At 46.7% G+C, this 20,845-nt stretch overlaps 1 protein-coding gene and 2 long non-coding RNA genes across 4 annotated transcripts in view; 1 reads left to right on the forward strand and 2 right to left on the reverse strand.

Moving 5' to 3' along the window:
- The window catches only part of LOC127481214 (uncharacterized), a 228,311-nt gene that overhangs the window by 63,346 nt on the left and 144,120 nt on the right, over positions 1-20,845 (reverse strand). The window lies entirely within an intron of this gene.
- On the reverse strand, positions 64-20,037 carry LOC127481211 (uncharacterized). 2 transcript variants are annotated; one of them, XR_007908143.1, is made up of 5 exons: positions 19,921-20,037; positions 18,421-18,512; positions 17,858-18,071; positions 2,440-2,742; positions 64-185 (listed from the first exon to the last, which is right to left on the reverse strand). It is a non-coding gene; the product is annotated as an uncharacterized LOC127481211 (long non-coding RNA). The 2 variants fall into 2 exon arrangements; XR_007908142.1 differs by lacking the exon at positions 64-185 and adding an exon at positions 796-934.
- EPC2 (enhancer of polycomb homolog 2) overlaps positions 19,577-20,845 on the forward strand; it is a 39,692-nt gene continuing 38,423 nt past the window's right edge. Inside the window, exon 1 of the mRNA XM_051810158.1 lies at positions 19,577-19,992. Coding sequence (XP_051666118.1) covers positions 19,840-19,992 — 153 coding nt within the window. The 5' untranslated portion in view covers positions 19,577-19,839. The remainder of the gene's footprint in view (positions 19,993-20,845) is intronic.

The following is a 20,845-nucleotide window of genomic DNA, read 5'->3' on the forward strand; positions in this document are numbered from 1 at the left end:
TCCCAGAGCTGTGTCCAAGCTCCTGGGAGCGTTTAGGTGTTGTACTTCCCGGTGTTTCCGTGGCCCCGCTTCCCTCCCTCGGTGGATGACGGCACTGCTGGGGGGGCAGGAGTAGTTTGCTTTCAGTCCAGACCGATTTTTTTCTCCTCTCTTGCCGAGTTTTCCTGGTTCCGTGTAAGCAGTTCCTGTAAATATTGTGAGCGTTACAGGTCGTGCAGTGTTGTAACATTTTCAAAAAATGTTGCACCGACTTTACAATTAAAAAAACTGGTCACTCATACTTGAATTTTGCCCATAGAGCCATTTCTTTCTCTTTGCATTAAAGCATAATCTACTTTTTTGATGGAGGCCCAACCCTTCTCTTTCTACCTTATTATTTTTTTGTTTAAGAAATCTCTATTTTTTCTAATAGAAGACTTAAAAAAAAGGAAAATTTAAAAAAAAAAGTACTTTTTGCCTACTTTCTAATTTAAGAGAGAATTCCTATATTTAAAAGGTGGAGGGGGAAAAAAAGAAAAAAAGAAAAAAAAAAAAAGAAAAAAATATACTCCATTGTGGCAAGTGGAACACCACTTTATTTGTCATTAATATGGCACAATCACCCCAAAGTGAAGTGGCTGAGTGCAGCGAGCCCACGGCGTCGATCAGGACCTCGGTAGATTTTAGGGAACGACGTGATTCCTTGAGGATGTAAAAGTGTTACGTATTCTTGTCTATTTATTTATTTATTTATTATGCTTTCTTTTTGCTGAGTGGGTGACAATGTGGTTGAGTCATTCAGATGACATTCAAATTAAAGGAAATGATTCCTCTTTCTGTTATGGTGCGTTTTGTGAACACCATAAACGGAACAGCAACGAAAATCTTTTCGTTTATTCCAATGGATTTTCCTCGTGTTCTGACAGAAAACCTTTGGCTGGTGTCAGCTGCAAAACTAAAATTCACATAGTTGGAAAATTAAAGAAAAAAAAAAGGAAAAAAAAAAAAAAACAAACCCACCCCACCTCTGATGTCCCAGGTCTGTTTTCCTCACAGTCTAAGGTTTTAGGGGTTAAAAGGAACTTAAAATTTAAAGGTCTTTCCTCAATCAGCTTTGCAGAAGGTTTCTAAGTGATGTGATATCCTTTTGGAGTCCCTGAGTTTGATGGTCTAGAGATATTAGAGGGCTCGTGGTGGACTGAATTACCTTAGGACTGGTACCTTTCTTAGCTACAATTTGTATTTTGCTATGTAGGGTTGTAATGTGAGAATTCCAGAAGAGCCGTAGCATAAAAAGTGCTTTTCTATTTTTAAAAAGAAAGAAAGAAAAAAAAAAAAAAAACAAACCCATTCTAGTCTTACTAAGAATTAGAGGATTTTTTTAATATCAGTTTTGTAATTTTTTGATAAAGTTGTCAATATTATGATTAAATCACCAGAAAAAACAGTTCCTGTGCTGTTCTCTTCGGGGCAGGGACTCCGTGTTCCGACGGCTGTGCACGGTGCCACCGTGGGATGCCCGGCCTTAAACAGGGCACCTCTGCCAGGTTAAATAGCAACCAGCAGTGCTGAGGGCCATTTAGGGGCGTGAAGGCCGAGAGAATCCACAGCTGACCCTGCAAATCCCATAGCTGGGCATTGCCATGGAGGTCCTGGCGGCGGCGGCGGCGTCCGACGGGTAAGTTGAGGGAGCCGGTGGCTGTGGGAGCTCATCCCAGGAACACCCAGAACGCCCCCCATCCCACCCCTCACTCCGCTGTTCCCACCAGGCCGAGCTCAACATCCGCATTTCAGCATCCCCCCAAAATCCCCAAGATTTCCAGGAATCCCAAACACACCAACAGGTCGTTCAGTTCGATATTCCCTGCGAGGAATTCCCCCTCGGTTCACTCCGGGGGCAAATCCATGCTGCAGAAACACTTTGAGGCTTTAAAAAAGTCCTACCCAAAAATAAATTTCTCAGTTCACGAGCTGAGGGGTTTCCATGGACACCCCAGACCAGCCCACCAAGCACTCCTGCCCCGCTCCTGGTGTCTCTGGTTATCCTTGTGCTCCCCAGAAATTCCCACCGGCCACCTCCGGTTTAACCTGGACTGGTGATCCCTTATATTTGTGTTTGAAAGCCCAGCAGTGGGAAATGGGACCCCCATGGCTCATTTCTCTGTGCCAGGTTTTACAATTGATCCCTTGGCTGCCAACACTTGAAAGCAATTTTTGTTGTTGCTTTAAAAAAAAAAACCAAACCAAACTTTAAAATGGAAGATTTGATTTGAAATATCCCCTGCGAAAGATTCCATCTGTCAGGAGAAGTGTTTGGAATTGTCATCCCAACAGAAGATGAGGGGTTAGGATTTAGAACAGGAAACAAATTATTTATATATATATATTTAGAATAGTTCTTTCTGGAAATGCCTGTTTTGGAAAAGGTCTGGGAGATGGGAAGGGGTTTGATGTACTTACACAGGATGAAGTGGGGTGGAGAAGGAAGAGCAAGAGCATCCTCACATATTCCTGTGTCCAAATCCCAGGAAAGCACTGGCACAGGTTGACACAAGTCCAAGAGAACCACTGTCACTGGTGTTTCAGAATTCCAGGCAGGAATGGATCCTGATGAGGGAATGATCCAGGGCTGAGCCGTGGGTTGGGCCCTGCTGGGAACGGAGCTAAACCAGGTACAGAGTGGGATGGGGAACAAAGGCTTTTCCAGCCACATCCACATCCAGGTCCATGCCACAGGTGAGTCCTTTGGGCACTAGTAATTCCCTGAATGGAAGAACAAATGGAATAAATAGGGAAGAATAAACACTTTGGGTTCAAAAATACACCCAGTTCCTACTCAGCTGGGTTCTGCTTCGCACGTACCCACAGAATGTGCACGGGGGGGTTGCAGAGTTTGCTGTGAGGACCCAACTTTTCAGACAGAAAACAGGTTTATGGGATGGACATGTTCTTAATCCTACTTCACAAGTTCCCATCTCATCAAATCACAATCATTTCAAGCCTCTTTCAAAGAGAAGCAATTCCAAACTCCTGATAGAAACACCGCTCGTTTGCAGTTCCAGGAAAATCATTTCTTGCTCCTCTCGCTGATTTTTCTCCAGGGACAGAAAATGTCGTAAAAATAACACAAAAATTATTGGGGTTTGTCATTATCTTTCTCAATTGTGGGATTGAGCTCTCTGCTGCTGAGGAAAAAGGGAAGATTCACCACTGAAAAATCAGGGGAAACTTTTTTCTTATCCTATCCTCTCCTGTCCTATATCCTATCCCATCCTTTCCTCTATCCTATCCTATCCTATCCTATCCTATCCTATCCTATCCTATCCTATATCCTGTCCTATCCTATCCTGTCCTATCCTATATCCTATCCCATCCTATCCTGTCCTGTCCTATCCTATCCTGTCCTGTCCCGTCCTGTCCTGTCCTATCCTACCCAATCCCATCCTATCCCACTTTCATTTGTTTGATTGTGACCAAAAGGAGAATCTGTAGTTCCCAGACTTGGTCTCATCCACCTTAAGAGTTTCATCAACCTAAATAACAAATAGGAGATCACAGGTGGGATATTGGGAAGGAATTCCTGGCTGGGAGGGTGGGGAGGCCCTGGCACAGGGTGCCCAGAGAAGCTGTGGCTGCCCCTGGATCCCTGGAAGTGTCCAAGGCCAGGTTGGACTGAGTTGGGAGCAACCTGGGCTAGTGGAAGGTGTCCCTGCCATGGCAGGAGGTGGAATGGGATGAGCTTTAAAGTCCCTTCCAACCCAAACCAGTCTGGGATTTAATAAAGAAACCTCTCTGAGATTTTTCTCAGAGGAAAGTGGGAGATGGAGCAGAGCCCACAGGCCCACACAGGCAGCAGCTGCTTCCCAAGGTGTCACAGTAAGTGCCAGGAAAAACCTGGTACTGCCTAAACCTTTGTCATGAACAACTTGGTTATGACAGAATGAAAAAAAAATAGAATAAAGTGTTAGAAATCAACTAAATAAGTACAACAATTTTTTATAAATACTTTTTAAAAATGAGAACAAGCTTAGGACATTTATGGAAGTACAAGTTTGGTATTTGCAACCCTAAAATAAATAAAATAAGATAGGAAAATAACTTCTATAAATGCTTATAAAGCCCTGCTTTAGCACCCACTGGGACCAGTTTTTGGGCAGCTGCTGGATCCAGATGTAGCTTCCAACACCTTTTATCTGCAGGACAGGAATGTCCTGCCAGCACCTCGTTTGCATCCGTGCAAGGAGTGAGGTGGAATGAGTTTGTCCTGAAGTGGGACACACGTAGGCATGGAAACACATGTCCAACATGTGATCCTTGTTAAAATACTTGGAATAGTTGTGGGGGAATTAGGCTGAAGCCCAGTAATGGTGCAAATTAAATCTGTGACAGGCAAAGAGCCCTCGAGGGGGCAGTTTTAAGCTGGGTTTAGCGAAACACAGAACCGAGCTTTGCGGAGTAACAACAAACTATCTGCATGTGTTAGAAGGGATGGGCTTTGCTAAGAGCAGAACTAACACCACTGAGGGGTGTAAGAAAGGCAACAAAGCCCAGCAAGCGGCAAATTCTGAATTATTCCACGCAAATGTCAAGCTTTAGGAGCGACTGTGGATGTAAATCTCCTTTTGGAAGGCTGAGCGTTGCCATTAAGCGGCTCCATATGACGCTGCATCTGCTGGAGTTCTTTTATACAGTTTTATTTTTATGTGTGCCGGGGAAAAGGATTGGGAATTTCCACCTTCAGATCTTAATAGCATCATTTCCCCAGCTTCTGTTGTCTGTTGTCTGTTGATTGAGAGTTTGGCGAAGGGATGGTTATTTCTGGCAGAGGTTAAATCCGTACCCGACTTCTCACACCGTGAGTCTTCAAATGGAAATGGGATTTTGAGGAGAACTTTTACTTTTCCGTGTGTTGACCCCAAGTTGAATTCCTTGGGAAGATGGGAAGGGGGAGGAGGTGCCCGTTACAGAAGCCTGTGCCGGAGGACTCCCATCCCCTCCATATAATCAATCTCTCCAAGTATTTCCCCAGCTCTCATTATCCCCAGTGCCTCCAGGATAAGAAGCCGAGAACAATCACCCATTGTCACTTTATGAAGGAACTTTTTCATCTTCCTTCCCCAAAGACTGAATTGTTAATTAAGTAAATTAAAATTAATTACGGCATGTGTACGACAAGATGTTATCGCGTCTGTCCCCCGAACTGAGCTCCCTCTGCTGCGCCTGCACGCTCGTCCTCCACGGAATCAGGGAATGGTAGGACAGGAGGGAATGGCTTTAAACTAAAAGATGGTAGGATTAGATGGGATATTGGGAAGGAATTCCTGGCTGGGAGGGTGGGGAGGCCCTGGCCCAGGTTGCCCAGAGAAACTGTGGCTGCCCCTGGATCCCTGGGAGTGTCCAAGGCTTCATTAGCAAGATATTCCGACAGAGCCACATTCCAAAGGACATGGATGCTGCATTTCTATTAATTAGTTTTCAGAGGAAGATGTTGCCATTAATTATCGACAACGATCCTCTTATTAACTGCCTGATAAGGGTGACTTAAGTATCCAATAAAATAATGGATCAAGAGGGAATGAAGTGTATCAGGAGGATCATTGGACCTGCAGCAAAGTGAGTGCAGTTACTTACTAAATGAAAGCAAAGGGTAATGGCTTCCTGATTTTGATCTGAAAACTGGTAGGAGATGAACATCTCAGATGTGTCAAATGCTTTCAGAAGAACAAATGTTCCACAGGCTGGTCAGAGCCAGGAGACTTCTCAGCATGAGCTGGGCCAGGCCAAGGAGGGACCATTCCCATCCTTCAGCCCTCCTGTTCCCACTTACAGGGAAGGCAGATTTATCCCTATGTCTCATCCCTGAATCCAGCTGTTGGGGCACCATCCAGCTAATCTCAGGATGTTCCCCAAGCAGGATTAATAAGGTGTGTTACAGAGCTGTCACTGATTATCTGCCCTTTACTATCAGGCCCATGGTGTTGTTTGTGGGCTTTTGTAATGATTCTTAAAAGAAGGAATGAGATTTCTCCTCGAAAATATGCATGAGTTAGGAGCTTCCTAACTTCTAAATCTTAACTCTCAAAGAAGTTTATTTCAGCTTCATTCTCCAATAAAACCAAGCCCAGGTAAAGGCACAACTCCTGGTCAGAAGTTCATGTTCTCTCCTGCTCATTTCTGGAACCAGAGAATAAGTAAAACAGCTCAAAGTTTACATTTCTCAGAAAAATAAAAGTTATAAAGCAAGGTTTCTTTTAAACCATCTGCTGCAGAAAGTCATCAGGACCTGCTGTATCAGGTAAATAACCATGAAACTAAAGTTGTCTTGTCTCGAAATAGCTGCTTTTAACTCAAGTTGCACATTATCTTTTTGTGTTTGAAATCTGAGAGAACTCTTCCCTCAGACAATTGCTTCTATTCAGTGTTTCAGGGAATTCAGAAACACGGGGGTGTTTGGAATCTTTTCTAGAGCATCCTCTAAGCACAGTGTTATGAGCACAGTCTGATCTCCAAAGCAAACCCAGCTAAATTTATTCCTGCTCCCACCCACCCTGCTGAGGACTCCTGCCAGAGTTACCTGCTCACACGTCTGGGTCAGGCCTTCAGTGTTCCATGGAAATTGGATTGCTGTTCCACAAAGGCTTCCAAAGGCATTTGGAAATTTATTTCTCCCTTCGGTCTCGCTGATTTTCTTTTCCCAGCTGCTCCACAGCTCTGGTTCCCCGTGCCAGGAGTTGACCTTGCATATTTTGTGCATCACCAAGGCTAAAAGGTTATGCTTAAAAGCAAAACTTCTAGTCCCAAAGTGGTGGTGGAAGGGCTGTGCCTGTGGGGAAGCCCCAGCCAGTACCACCAAGCTGAGCTTTGCACATTCCTGAGCAGTTTTTAAGCTCCATCAGACCATATTTGACTTTTTCCCCTTTACTCTGATTGGGACATCATCCCATGGTAGCAATCACCTCCTGATTTCCAACCTCAGAGTTGTTTTTCATCCACATGTCCTCGTTCTGACAGTTGTTCAGCTTCTCTGCCTGGATGTGTTGTCACTGATACCTCCACAGCCAGCAATCACATCCCTCTCCAGCTCTCACTCCATGGGAGCAAACAAGGCACACACCTCTCATCCCTTCCCATTTGATCCTTTCTCCAATCCCTTGGTTGTTTTGGCAGCTGTTTGTGGCCAAAACAGGGGATTTGTTGTACCTGGGATTTGGTACTTCCCAGCAGTCTCAGTGGTATGTGGCTGTTTCTCTCCTAAATCCCCTCAGATCATCGGAGCCACACTTGGAGCTTGTGCTCACATTGGAGTCAACTGGTGTCTAAAACTGGTTGTTGGTTGTTTCCAGTTAATCAGATCTGATTTTAAAAGCCCAGCTTTTCTTGTTTAGGACTAGAATTAGTATGAGGCACCGGATTGCAGAATGCAAAACATTAATATAAAAAAAATTAAGATGAAATTTAACCTTGCTGCACAAGAAGGGACTTCACATAGAGCTTGTACCACACGGTTTGTGCATTAATGCCCATAATTAAGGCAATGGCCTTAATTAAATTAAATTAAAGGTGGTTGACTTGCTTGTGCCATTCTTACTGCCAGTCCTGGTGCAGTGGCAGGCACCTGCCAGCTCCATGCAGGAACGTGCCCCTCGTTGAGATGTGGATTTGCCCATGGTAGAGAGAGGGATGTATTTTCCAAACAGCAGCTCCAGCTGCTTCCTAAACAACCTGCATGGAACAGTGTGGTTTGCCCTGGAATAACATGGCACGGGTATTTCCTCACTCACATTTCCCATCTTTGGAAGCTTTGACTGTGTTTTTGTTCTGAAAAGCATCTTTTATATACTATGGAGTCCTGATCCATAACTTAGAGAAGCTGTGGCTGCCCCTGGATCCCTGGAAGTGTCCAAGGCCAGGTTGGATGGGAACCTGGGCTAGTGGAAGGTGTCCCTGCCCATGGCAGGGGGTGGAATGGGATGATCTTTAAGGTCCCTCCCAACCCAAACCATTCCATGATTCCATGATCACTAGGTCTGCCCCACACCAAACATTATTTCTCAACCAAAGCCACATGGACTTGAATTATTTTCTCGGCCTTTTGTGGAGATGTTGTTGTGTGACCTTGTGCAAGTAAATGCATAATCACAGAACAAGGAGCTGCTAATGGGCTGATTTTTGGTGGTGTTTATGTTGCTGGAGGTATTGACTCTGCCACATCCCTGTCCTTCTGTCATCCAGCACTTTCCCAGGCAGAGTTTTCCTGCATTGCTTTCCCTAAAGCACCAATTTCTCCTGGTGTTTGATTGTTTCCTGATCACCAGCTCTGGTTAGTCTGGCTCCCAGCACAAGCTTAAGGGAGAACCAGAGAATCCCAGAATCATTAGGGTTGGAAAAGACCTCCAAGACCATCGAGGTCAATCACTGACCGACCACCACATTGTCGACTCACGAGACAACCCGGTGTCCTTTTCCACTTCTCCTCTTCCTTTGCTTGTTAATCCACAGCTAAATCCTCTTTACAGTGGGGAGATCCTAAGAATCTTGAGTTATAGGGGTTTATAACCTATAGGAGAAGAGCAGGGTGTCCTAAGATGGTAGGACTTACAAATGTATTGGTGAATAAAAGAAATAAAAGTCCAAAACAATGTGTTTTTTCATCTTCCAGCACTGCCATTCTGAGTATCACATTAAACTATTGCCTAAATCCTTCTTTTAATTTCCTTTTACATCTGGCAGCAACTTGTAAAACATTTCAGAATATTCTGGAAAAAAAAAAAGAGAAAGTCTGTCAAAGCTTCATCTTCTCCTAGGATGGGATTCTGCCGAAATATTCTGTAACAGATTGAGTTATGTTTTCTCCTCCAGCACCGTAATTGGCTTCATGTTTCATGATATGAACGACTCCAGATGATGTTCCTCCCGTGGATCCAGAGGTATCTCATATTTATATCCCAATAAGCTTCTAATATTGGAGAAATACATTGGGTTTTAGGCCCTGTGTGACAGCTGTAGCTCTTTCAATCATTGTTATTAAGGAATATTTGCACGAGGTGCCATCTCTGTCCACCTAGACAATTTTTTTGGGCAGTTTTGACACACAGTTTTCCTCCCTGGGTCTCTGCAGAGTGTGAAGACTCCACTTACTGAGCTCAGCAAGTGGCACTTTTTGACTGCCTGTTCCTTCTTGGTTCGGCTGCAGATCAGCAGAGGCAGGAGCTGCACAGAAAATTAGAGGCTTTGTTTTAAGAAAGTTCATTGTTGCTGTAGCTCTGATCCCTCTGGCTTTTATTTCAGCCAGATAGACGTTCCCTGGCTTTTGGGATCGATGAGTGAGGGTATATATTGGGAAGTGGTGTGGGTTTGAAGTGGGATTTGCTTTGATATTTCTGTGCAGATCCATGTGATGGCTCCCTGACTCATACAGCTGAAAATAGGTAGTGATATCAACCACAGAATTCTTCACAGATTCCCCCCCCCCCCTTTTCTTGCTTAGTTAGCTGCTCTTCCAAAAAATCCAGGTCATTATTCAAATCTGTGCTTAGATCAAAACTCCAGATAGCATCACTCTTACTCATTGATGATTCACTCTGGAGCAAATTTTGGTCCTACTGAACAAACTCGGTGTTGCCTTAGTCATAAGTTTGTTTAGCAAATCACATGTCAGGCTTAAATTAAGCCCTTGCTTAAAGCAGATATTTTTTTGAATATATTCTGGAAAGGTTGCACGTAAGATTTACATAGATAAGATTTATACTGAAAACCTGTCAAAGCAAAACCAGAGAATGAAAAATTCTGTTAATTCTGGGGAAAAATACGAACTTACGTTGTCAGCAGCAGACCTAAAGGAGCTACCTGACATTAAACTTGTTTTGTCAAGTCTATTTATAAATTAATTTTAAATCCTGACTTTTGGGAGCCTTTGGAGTAACAAAACCCCTGCCCACCACCACCCACAGGGCTCAGCATCACCACAGCCTCTGCTCTGCCACTGCTGACACCAAATCCACCTTTCCCGAGGATTTTTTGATATTTTTGATCCTCATGCCAATATCAAATTTGCACTGAATCTTTTCAGCTGTCACCATATGGCTCTTTACGTTAACGGGGCCGTTCTGCCCCGAGCGAGGAGAACAGGAATGTAGCTGAAATTAGAATTTTACAGCTAAACACAAAATAGGTAATGCAAATAAAACCATTTCCAAAAATAGTTAGACCAGAACACCTGTGGAATTATGCTGAAAGGAAGGGCAGGAGCGGAGGTGGAGGATCGAGTTATAAATCCCATGGCAGATGGAAACGGGGTTTGGTTGGATCCATCCAGAGCTCCAGCTCCTACACCATTGCAGTGAAATGACTCTGGAAGTGCATTTGCTGACAGACTACAGGTATGGTTAAAGAAAGAGAAAAATCCATTCTATTTAATATATTCAAAGCACATCCTGGACAATGATGTGCCCATGGGAATAGGCCAAATGCAGGAATGAGACTGGCAAACCACAGCAGGATCCAGTGGGAAAATTATCATCCCGTCTCCTGATGCCGTAGAGACAACGGCTCCACTCTCATTCCCAGCTGGAGAAAAGGAAAAGCTTTAGAGGTGCTGGTTAAGCATGACCAAGGCTCTGCCCTCAGTGGGATGGAGGAGCTGTTCCTCAGCAAATTAATAACCCCAACCCTGTGCCAAGACCTACAGCTCCTTGTTGTGGTTGCCCTGTCAGAGGGAGAACCTGTTCCCTTTCCAGCTGGCAATGGAGCAGAACAAAACCTGTCATTAAAGAGGTGCCAGCAGGAAAGGGAAGCTGGGGATGGAACCATAACTACCCAAGTTGGAATATTTTCATATGTCCCAGGTGACACGAGGGCAGCGTTTTCTTAAGCTTGGCACCTTACAAATGTGGTTTGGATAATCCAGGCAGGTTGGGATTACAACTCCTTGACACTCCTAGGATTTATGGATCATTTTCCTCCGAAGGATTAACCTGTGACTTCAGGAAAAGCTCACGAAATGTCTGTGTGTTTAAAATCAAGAGAGAATTGTGCAAAAGAAATTCCTGAACCAACCACCGAATTCTTGGGGGAAAATGGGAATGGATTAATTTGGGCTCCTTGAAAAAAACACTATTGTATTTCTTCAATTGAAGTTTTATACTGAAACTCTGATGTAATTTTCCTATTATATAACGGCGTTATTTTCCACTCCTTTATTTCTCCTTTGTTTCCAAGAGTGATTAATTGGTGACACTGCTCGGGTACTTGCAGGAACATTCCCAAACCCAGCCGTTCTTTTGTCTGAGAACATTTTTGCCACACCTGGAGCAGCCAGAAGCACCAGCGTCCTGATTTGTAATCTCGTGGGCATTATTTAGGATTTCAGGGTTAGAAACTCCCGTCATGCCCCCGTCATTCCCTGATTTTCCCACGAGCAGGCGTGGGATGTCTTGCACAAAGGTTACTGGAGCCTCCAAAGGCTCAGTGGTGAGGAGTAAAGTGGGCCAGGAGTTGGTCTTGCATTGACTCACCGTGGGGTGACCTGGACAGAAAGGGAAATGGTGACAACTGCTTTTCTGTGAGGTTTAACAACACTTGTGCAGGTGCTTCAGAAACAGTCCCCCGTGGTTTGGTCACCTCTTATGTTCTCTTAGACTTCCAAGTTGTTTTCAGCTGATGCTGCTCCTCTCTGCACTGGCTTTCTGGTAAGTCCAGCCTCTTCCCTGGTCACCTGGGATCACTGGAAGTTGGGTGTTTGCATGCCCTGAGAAGGCTTCTACCCAGGAACCACAAATATTACAGAGTTATAGAAGCACAGAATCAATTTGGTTGGAAAAGACCTCTGAGATCATCGAGTCCCCCCCGTGCCCCATCCCCACCTTGTCCCCCAGCCCAGAGCATTGAGGGCCACGTCCAGTCCTTCCTTGGACACCTCCAGGGGTGAAGACTCTACCACCTCCCTGGATCCATTCCAATATTTAATCACCCTCTCTGTGAAGAAATTCCTCCTGATGTCCAACCTGAACCTCCTCTGGTGCAGCTTAAGACTCTGACCTTTCATCCTATTGCTACCCTGAGTTATCCATAATTTTAATTTTCAAGAGTCAAAGGCTCACGTGTGAACACTCAAGAGCTTGAAGGCATCACCTTTCCCTCACTTCCAGCAGTGTCCTCTTTCCCTGTCTGCTCTATCCCATGCCCACAAATCAGTTCCCACTTTTCACTCTTTTCTTCCTTTTTTTCTTAGTGAACTTCAGAGAAAGGTTGTGAGAGGGTCCTGCTCTGTCTGTGCTCCAGACCTGAGTCTGGGACACACAGAGGAGGCTCCTACATATCCAGCTTCAAGTTCAGCCTTAGAGGAAGACACAGTTAGGCTCAGCTGTGTGAAAATATCCTCTAAGACCAATCTGAGGTGAGACAGAGGCTCCCCAAGGCATGCCTGGCTCCATTCACACAGTGAGGGAGCCTGAGGGGCTGTGCAGGCCCCAAACTTCCCTTTTCCTGATGACTCAGCTCTCAGCACTGGGCTGGCGTGTGCTCCAAACTGGCCTTTCCTCAACTCCATGTCCCATCCAGCCTGGCCTTGGACACTTCCAGGGATCCAGGGGCAGCCACAGCTTCTCTGGGCAATGTGAGCCAGGGCCTCCCCACCCTCCCAACCAGGAATTCCTTCCCAATATCCAACCTAACCCTGCCCTCTGGCAGTGGAAAGCCATTCCCCCTTGTCCTGTCACTCCATGCCTTCGCCAAAAGCCCATCTCCAGCTTCCAAAATAAACTCACTGCTCCTCCTTCCACAGAGTTTGACTGTGAACCAAAAGCACAAGAGTGAAATAGCTGCATGTGACAAACAGGCAAACCTCTCCCATCTTTTCAGGGAGCAATGTGGAATCATCAGTCTCTTATTTAAGAATCCAGAATCCCTGAGGCTGGAAAAGCCCTCCCAGCCCATGGATCCCCCCTGTGCCCGATGCCCCCCTTGTCCCCCAGCCCAGAGCACTGAGTGCCACGGCCAGGCCTTCCTGGGACACCTCCAGGGCTGGGCACTCCAAACCTCCCTGGGCAGCCCCTGCCAGTGCCTCACCACCCTTTCCAGGGAGAAATTCCTCCTGATGTCCAAGCTAAAAGAAACCAAGAAAGAAGCAAGAAGCAACCTCTGGATCGCAATCACTTTCTTGAGGACTGACTGTTCACACTTTTTAATGGTTTGAAAGTGGCCACCAGGCCTGGAAAATAAAAATAGGCTTCTCATGCTCAAAACCCCAGCCCAGGATGAGATTCTCACTCACCACCACTCAGCAGTCCCCCATAGGGCCCCATGTCCAGCTGCCACAATCCCAGGATGTGTTTGGTGCTGGTGCAGCAGAAGAGATTCCTGAGCTGAGCACTGTTGTTCCTGAGGAAGCAAGAGCTGGTGTAAAGGTGTGACCTTGCTGGAGCAGCTCTTGTAAAGCACTTGTGTATTTATGGAGATCTGATTGCATGTGGAGCAGGAGATTTCAATGAACAGGCAATTTGGAAGTGGGAATACGGTATCAGCTTTGCTATGACTGATGTCTGCATAATGAAAGTGTCTTTTTTTGTACTGTTTTCTTAAAAAAAGCCTATTTGACAAGGAAGTACAGGAATGTGAAGCTTGAATACATCTTTAAATCTGCATGTTGATTGCATAACTTACAACCAGGACTAAAAACTTCCTTTTGTTATTACAAACGTGTGCCCTGAGTACTACAAAAACAGGATCACCACTGTTTGTTTCCAACGTAACACTTTCATTTTCCTTTTGACTCCTCTTGCAACCAAGATAATATTTCTGTTTCTTGGTGCATGGCAACGTTGCTGAGAGACTCTCGTTTTTCTGTGATGGCTTTCAGACCCATTTTGCAGAAAAATGTCACAGGATGACACTGCTCCCCTACAAGTGACAATAAACTTCCCTCTGATTTGCATCAGAGTCAGATAAAAGTAAAATCTTTCCCTCCTGGGGAAACACCTCCTGGCTGACACCAGGGGAACTGCTTTGAGGCGACCTGGGTCATTTCTGCAGCGGGAAATGGTTCTGCCCTTGTTAAAGAGAAGCACTGGGGACATATTTGGGGTTTAAGGGGTTGTGGGAGGACTTTGGGGATTAAAAAGGAAAAAAAAGACTGAGATGTGATGATAAAGGTCTGGTATTTGCAGATAAAGGAACAAACCCTGCTAGAGAAGGTGAAGTTTTGTTGGCAGAAAAGCATTTGCCTGGACACCTTGGGAAGCCTTGGGCTATGCCCATGCAAGGTTTGGATTTATTTTCTTGGAATCTCCACTGAATATTCCTGCTCCAGTGAGTGCTGCTACTCCAGATCAGCCCATGGTATCAACCTCAGAGAAAGGTGGGCAGGGAAAATGTTGCCATTATTAATCAGTAAGAAAAACTGTTCTATCCAGGGCACTAACTCAGAAGACAGCAATTATCAAGGTGGGTTTGTTGGGTTTTCAGGTAAGAATGTGGCTTTAGAGTATTTTAGAAAGTGACACTTGGCATATTTCCTGATTTCTTGTTTTCATCTAGTGGAAGGTGTCCCTGCCCGTGGAATTAAATGATCTTTAACGTCCCTTCCAACCCAAACCAGTCTGTGATTCTATGATTTTAAAGCTGCCTACAGATTTATTTTTAGAAAGCAGCCCCACTTCTGCCCTTGTGCTGAAATGCAGCAGAACTACGAAGCTCTGAGGAGGAAAGGGAGCATCTCTTACTGCTGGGGCAGAGGTTTTCAAAGTCCTCTTTAGGGTGAGTCCTTCTCTCTGCCTTGTGAACTCTGAATTAACACTGTAACAGTTTTCAATGCCCCATTATTCTGACTTTATCGATATTTTAAGTGGCAGGATGGGGTTTGATTTTTAATTTTTTAATACAAGCCGGGGGAGCTCCCAGCTCCTCAAAATTCCAATAAATAAATAAATTAATGTCTCGAGTTTGCCTCCTGAAGTGTGAGATTTTGGGATAAATTTGTATACCTTTGTAAAATTGGTTTTCATGATTTTTCTCTGCTAGGACTTTCTAAATGACAGTTGATAAATCTCTCCCTCTTTAAGGCCTATTTTCCAAAACTTAAGGCCATAAATACAATCCTTATTATGCACTGCTTTTAATAGTATATTTCTGGTTCCAGGCACAACCATGTTTTTCCTCTCCACTGGTCACTGCACTGTAAAGTTACATTTTTCCTGTGGTAAACCCCCAGATTTATGTGGTTTTGGGCTGCACTCGTACAGGTGCTTAATGGCTTTACTTGATAATTCCAAAGCAAATGAATCTGGTTTCACAATTGCATTGTTGGTAACACAGTTAGAGTCAAGAGTAGGTTTATTTTTTGAGTGGGAATCCAAGATTTTATAGCACAGGAAGCAGCTGCAGCAGGTTCCTTTAGAGAGCTGCCGGCCCTCCCATGCCTGTGGTAACCCTCACACAGAAAGCACAGTTCCCTTTCATTTTAAACCTATTTCTTGACACAAATAGTCCTGATACAAAACTTTCAAATCAGGAGCTTCCTGCTGCTTTTCATCACGTTACCTTCCTGCTATAATGGGGGGAATCAGCCATTTCCAGAGCTGCCCTTTTATTTCGTTTTATTTGGTGTCCGTTGCCGTCGGGCTCGAGATTTTAACTCCATTTTCAACTTTTTATAATTTCCATTCAGAGCTTTCCATCTCCCAGGAAGCTATTCCACGCTAGATTGCAGGTTTTGGCTGATAGGTTTTTTTGGTGACCTTAAAGAGGAAAATGTGCAGGCTGCCAGTTCCCTCAACTCTTGGAATAATTGGAAATAGAAATGGTTTGGAATGATACATTAACTGTGAACATTAGCCACTAAGCATGCTTACTAGCTACTTTGATCAAGCTCTTTTTTCCTGACAAAACCCCCTTTGAAATGAATAGGACAGAGGTTCCTTTCACTTCAATCAGAGTTCTCAGACACGAGGAGAAAGAAGGACTTCATAACCTTTAAAAAGACTCCCCTAGTCCATTCATGGATCTCCTGGAAAGCTCAGCACTTTCCCTTGTGCTGGAGTTACTAAGCCAGCCTCCTGGACACTTTTAGGCTCCCTTCTAGTGAAGATTTCCTTAAACATGAGATCAAATCCCTCAGTAATAAGGCTGGAATCTGGGATGTACAATGGCAGCAACACCGGGAATATTTGAGAGCGTGGATTCATCAGCATCACTTCCCTAATTGCATCCTCTGAGTCTGGAGCTGGCATGGAGCAGAAGACAATTCTTCTGAACACTTACTATCTTGATTATTTTTGTGTATTTACAGTCAAATCCATTAGCACCCTAAAAATTCCAGTTTAACACCCTATAATCAATCAAGGTGTCGAACACCCCACAAGGCTCAACAACCCTGTGCATTGTCAGGGGCCAAAACCACCTCTGGACTCTCTGTTTCTGTATTTTCTGTGCCCTTTTTGTTTTTTAATACCTCTTGTACTTATAAGGTAACAATACAGAACATAGGACTGCTCATGCCATGTCATGTTGCAATAATGTACACAGAGATAATTGTCTATAAGTGATGCTCGTGCTTGGAGAAGATTAATGCAGTGAGAGGAAAAAACACCCAAAAAACAAACAACAGAAACAACAACAACAACGAAACAGGATACATTTGCAGAAAAGACCACCAGGCTTCAGGCAGCTACAGTGAGAACAAGGATTCCTTGTGCTAAATGTCACTGTGGAGAAGCAGAACCAAAAGCCCCCGAGCCTATATGACTCTGACATTTCCACTGATACAGGTGCTCAAGTGAAATCTGGGGGGTTTCAGTCTATCCAGTGCTCAAGTGTGCATATTCAACTCCATTATCTCTACAGAAAACACAAAGACAAGTCAGAATTCAACTGCTGAACAAACAATTTCGTTTGAGACGTGGTTTCCTTGATTTGTGCATCAAAAATAACTTATTTTGTCTGCAGGTGAGGTACAGCTCATGATTTTTTCACAGCTAAAACTCTTCAGAGAACCTGTAATATTTTACCAGAGGAAAAGATCAGATTATGCACTTAAAAGATTGATGGTTCTGGCTTAAAGCTAAACTAATGTAAGCTGAAACTTTAGTTTTGCCCATGTTCAGCTCTGTGCAATGGCTTTTTTGACTACATAAAAAAACCCCTCTGTATCCTACAGGGCACCATTTAAAAAAAATTGCATTGCTTGTAGAAATAAAATAATGGGATGAGTTTAGGACTAAGAGCCACCTTGAGGGTAAATGTGTTTCATTTTTGTTCTTTTTTTTTTTTATTTTATTTTTTAAGCAGTGAAAAAGAACAGAACATGCACACAAAGGGAGAAGGCTATTATTATCTATTGTTCAGCTGTGCTGACTGAAAGGGGAAACAAATCTTAAAGCAGTGTGTAAAATGCCTCTTTCTTGCAGAGAAGCAGAAAGAGGAAAGTTCTTTCTGTCTTTCAACTGCTCAAGGAAGTACTTCAGGAGGAACTGCCTGTTCCACTCAGCTGCCTCACCTTTCCACATGTATGTCACCTGTGCAGCGGGGCTGTAACACACTCCAGGTAATGGAATTTTTATGGAAAATACAGCTCATGCAGAAAGGCATCACAATGGCTCTTTGAAAATGCCAACCCTCTGCTGCTACCAATTAATCATGAGTCACTTTAGGGGTATCAGACCCATTCTGGCTGCTTCTAAAATGGTGCTGAGCTATAAATTCTAGGCTGGAAACCATACAACTGTTAAACATTTATGTCTTCATCCTAATCCAAGTCAAGAACTGTATGAATAGAAAATTTTAAAGGGAGTTATAAATGAGCAAAGCATCACACTTTTGTTCTCTGTTGGTTTTCTCATCACCTTTAAAGCTTCATTTGCTCACATGACTATTACTGAACATTTACCTGATGTTTTCCTAGGAGTTAATCCAATTTCCACATCTCTTTCCCAAGCTAATTTGGGTCCGTGGCTGATGAACGTAATGTTCTTGCTCTTTCTTTTTGCCTCCTGTGTATTACTGTGCTTGTTTCATCTGCCTTCTCTCTCTCTCTAGCTGGCATAATTCTTTATTCTTCATTTTGTAAATCATGTGTTTGTCAAGAACAGTAGTTGTATTTGCTGTATAAAACCATGTAAATTAAAAAATGCAACAGGTAAGTAAAAATGAACAGCAATTTAGAGAATAAACCTATTTTTTTCCTAATTAAAAAATGGAATATTAGGTACAGCTGGCACTGTGATCCAAATGGTTAAGCTTTGACTAACAGTTTTGGTTTGATTCAGAGGCAGAAGGTTGCACTGACAACTCCTGTGAGAGCTCTGAGGTGGAGGTGAGTGTAGTAAACTAAAACATGACAACTTCCACTTCAAAATGAGAAAACTTCTTTATATTTAAGGCAGCCAAGCACTGGAATAGGTGCCCAGGGAAGGTGTGGAGTCTCCCTCTCCAGACACATTCCAAACCCACCTGGATGCTTTCCTGTGTCACCTGCTCTGGGTGCCTCTGGTTAAACTGGATGATCTCCAGAGGTCCCTTCCAAACCTAAATATTGTGTGATTCTGTGGAGAAAATAAATAAATAATTGAAATGTGCAGGCACGAGTTTGTTTCTAAGTCACTCAGCTCTTCTGACAAGCTCTTTTTATTGCTGGAACACTTTAAGTTCACACCAGCTGACGAGCTGGGGAGAGGAACCAGATGGTTTGTCCAGAGAGCAGGGGACACTGTGGGGACACTGTGGGGACACTGTGGGGACACTGTGGGGAGACAGCAGAGAGACAGCAGGGGCACGGTGGGGACATGGTGGGAATACTGTGGGGCCATGGCAGGGACTGTAGGGACACTGTGGGGATATTGTGGGGACACTGCGTGGACACTTTAGGGACAGGGTGGGGAGACAGTGGGGATACTGTAGGGCTATGGAGACATAGAGGGGACACTGTGGGGAAAATGTGGGGACACGGTGGGGACACTGTGGGACATGCCATGGACACCATGAAGGCACTGTGTGGACACTGTGGGGACACAGCAGGGAGACAGCGGGGACATGGAGAGAATACTGTGGGGACACTGTGGGGACACTGTGGGGAGACAGTGGGGACACTGGGGAGGTACTATGGTGACACTGTGGGGACATGGAGAGGATACTGCAGGGACACGGCAGGGACGCTATAGGGACACTGTAGGGACATTGTGTGGACGCTTTGGGGACAGTGTGGGGAGACAGCGGGGACACTGTGGGGACACTATGGGGATGCAGAGGGGATACTGTGGGGATATTGTGGGGACGATGTGGGGACACGGCGTGGACATAGTGGAGAAACTGTGGGGACATTGCGGGGAGACAGTGGGGACGATGTGGGGACACCGTGGGGACACTGTAGGGATACGGCAGGGACACTGTGGGGAGACAGCGGGGATACTGTGCGGACGTTGTGCAGCCCCAGCGGTGGCACTCCCGAGACACTGTGGGGCCCCGGCGGTGACAGTTTCGGGACACTGTTCGGACACTCGGCTCTCCTCTCGCTCCCGGTCCCGCCGCCCCCCTCAGGCTCCCCGAGGCTCCCTCAGCCTCCCGCCCTCGGCTGCGCGCGCAGCGCCGCTCCCGCCGCGCGGGCTGCCGGGACGGCTGGCGGCCGTGGTTAATGTCCGCCATGTTTGCCATGGCGCAGGGAGCGGACCGAGCGAGCCCGGCGCGGATCTAGGGCTGCGGGGCGTGCGCGGCGAGCTACGGGCGGCCCCGCCGGGAGCTGCGCCGGGGCGGCGGGACCCTCCATGGTGGCGCGGGCGCGGCGCGGGAGCGGCTGGGAGGCGGCGGCGAGGCCGCACTGAAGGCCCCCCCCCCCCCGCCCGCCCGGCCCCGGGGTGTTATTGTGAGGGGGAGACAATGAGCAAACTCTCCTTCCGCGCCCGGGCGCTAGACGCCGCCAAACCGCTGCCCATCTACCGCGGCAAGGACATGCCCGACCTCAACGACTGCGTCTCCATCAACCGGGCCGTGCCGCAGATGCCCACGGGGATGGAGAAGGAGGAGGAATCGGTAAGGGAGCGCGGCGCAGGGGGGGCACCATTGTTTACAGGCACCCCCCGCGCGGGCGCCGCCGGCCCGTATTCACCAAGCGCGCTACGCCCGGCCCGCCGCGCCGCGCGCGGGGCGCTGCGCAAACGGCGCAGCCTCGGCCGCGCTCCGCGCCGCGAGCGGGGCCCGCGCCGCCGGCCGCCATCTTCTGTGCGCGTCCCGGCCGCCGCAGCGGGGCGAGCCGCCGCCGGGAGAGCGGCCGGGCGGGACGGCGCGGGGGCACGGCCGGCACTGCGGGCGTCGGAGCTGCGGGCCGGCGCGGGATGCCGGGGCGGCGCGGTGTCGTGCCGGAGCGGCTCGGGATGCCGGAGCGGTGGAGCTGCAGAGCGGGGTGCCGGAGCGGGGAGCTGAGGTGCCGGGACAGCTCGGGGTGCTGGAGCGGGCGTGGAGTGCCGGGGCGGCTCGGGGTGTCTGTCACTTCGGGGTGTCACTTCGGGGTGTCGGGGCGGCACAGCGGCTCGGGGTGCCGGAGGTGCCGGCTCGGGGTGCTCGAGTGTCGGAACAGCCCGAGGTGCCGGAGCGGTGGAGGGGCTCGGGCTGTCGGAGCCGCTTGGGATGCGGGGTGTCGGAGCGGGTCGAGGTGTCGGAGCGGCTCCCGGTGCCGGAGCAGCTCCGAGCGCTCGTGGCGTGGTGGACTAACGCTGATACTACTCTCGGCCGATCCTGTTGTGAATGGCTGTCAACTCGCTCGGGCTGGGGAGGAGGCGGCGGCGGCGTAGAAGTGCTGGGAGCAGCGTGCTCTGCTGTGGCACCGCACGGGGAGCGAGCGGATCCCTGCCGGCGGATCCCTGTCGGAGGGACAGCGGGATGTGTC

This window comes from Manacus candei, unplaced genomic scaffold (genome assembly GCF_025592945.1).
Source record: "Manacus candei isolate 608988 ecotype Guabito, Panama unplaced genomic scaffold, ASM2559294v1 h1tg000077l, whole genome shotgun sequence".
Taxonomy (NCBI): domain Eukaryota; kingdom Metazoa; phylum Chordata; class Aves; order Passeriformes; family Pipridae; genus Manacus; species Manacus candei.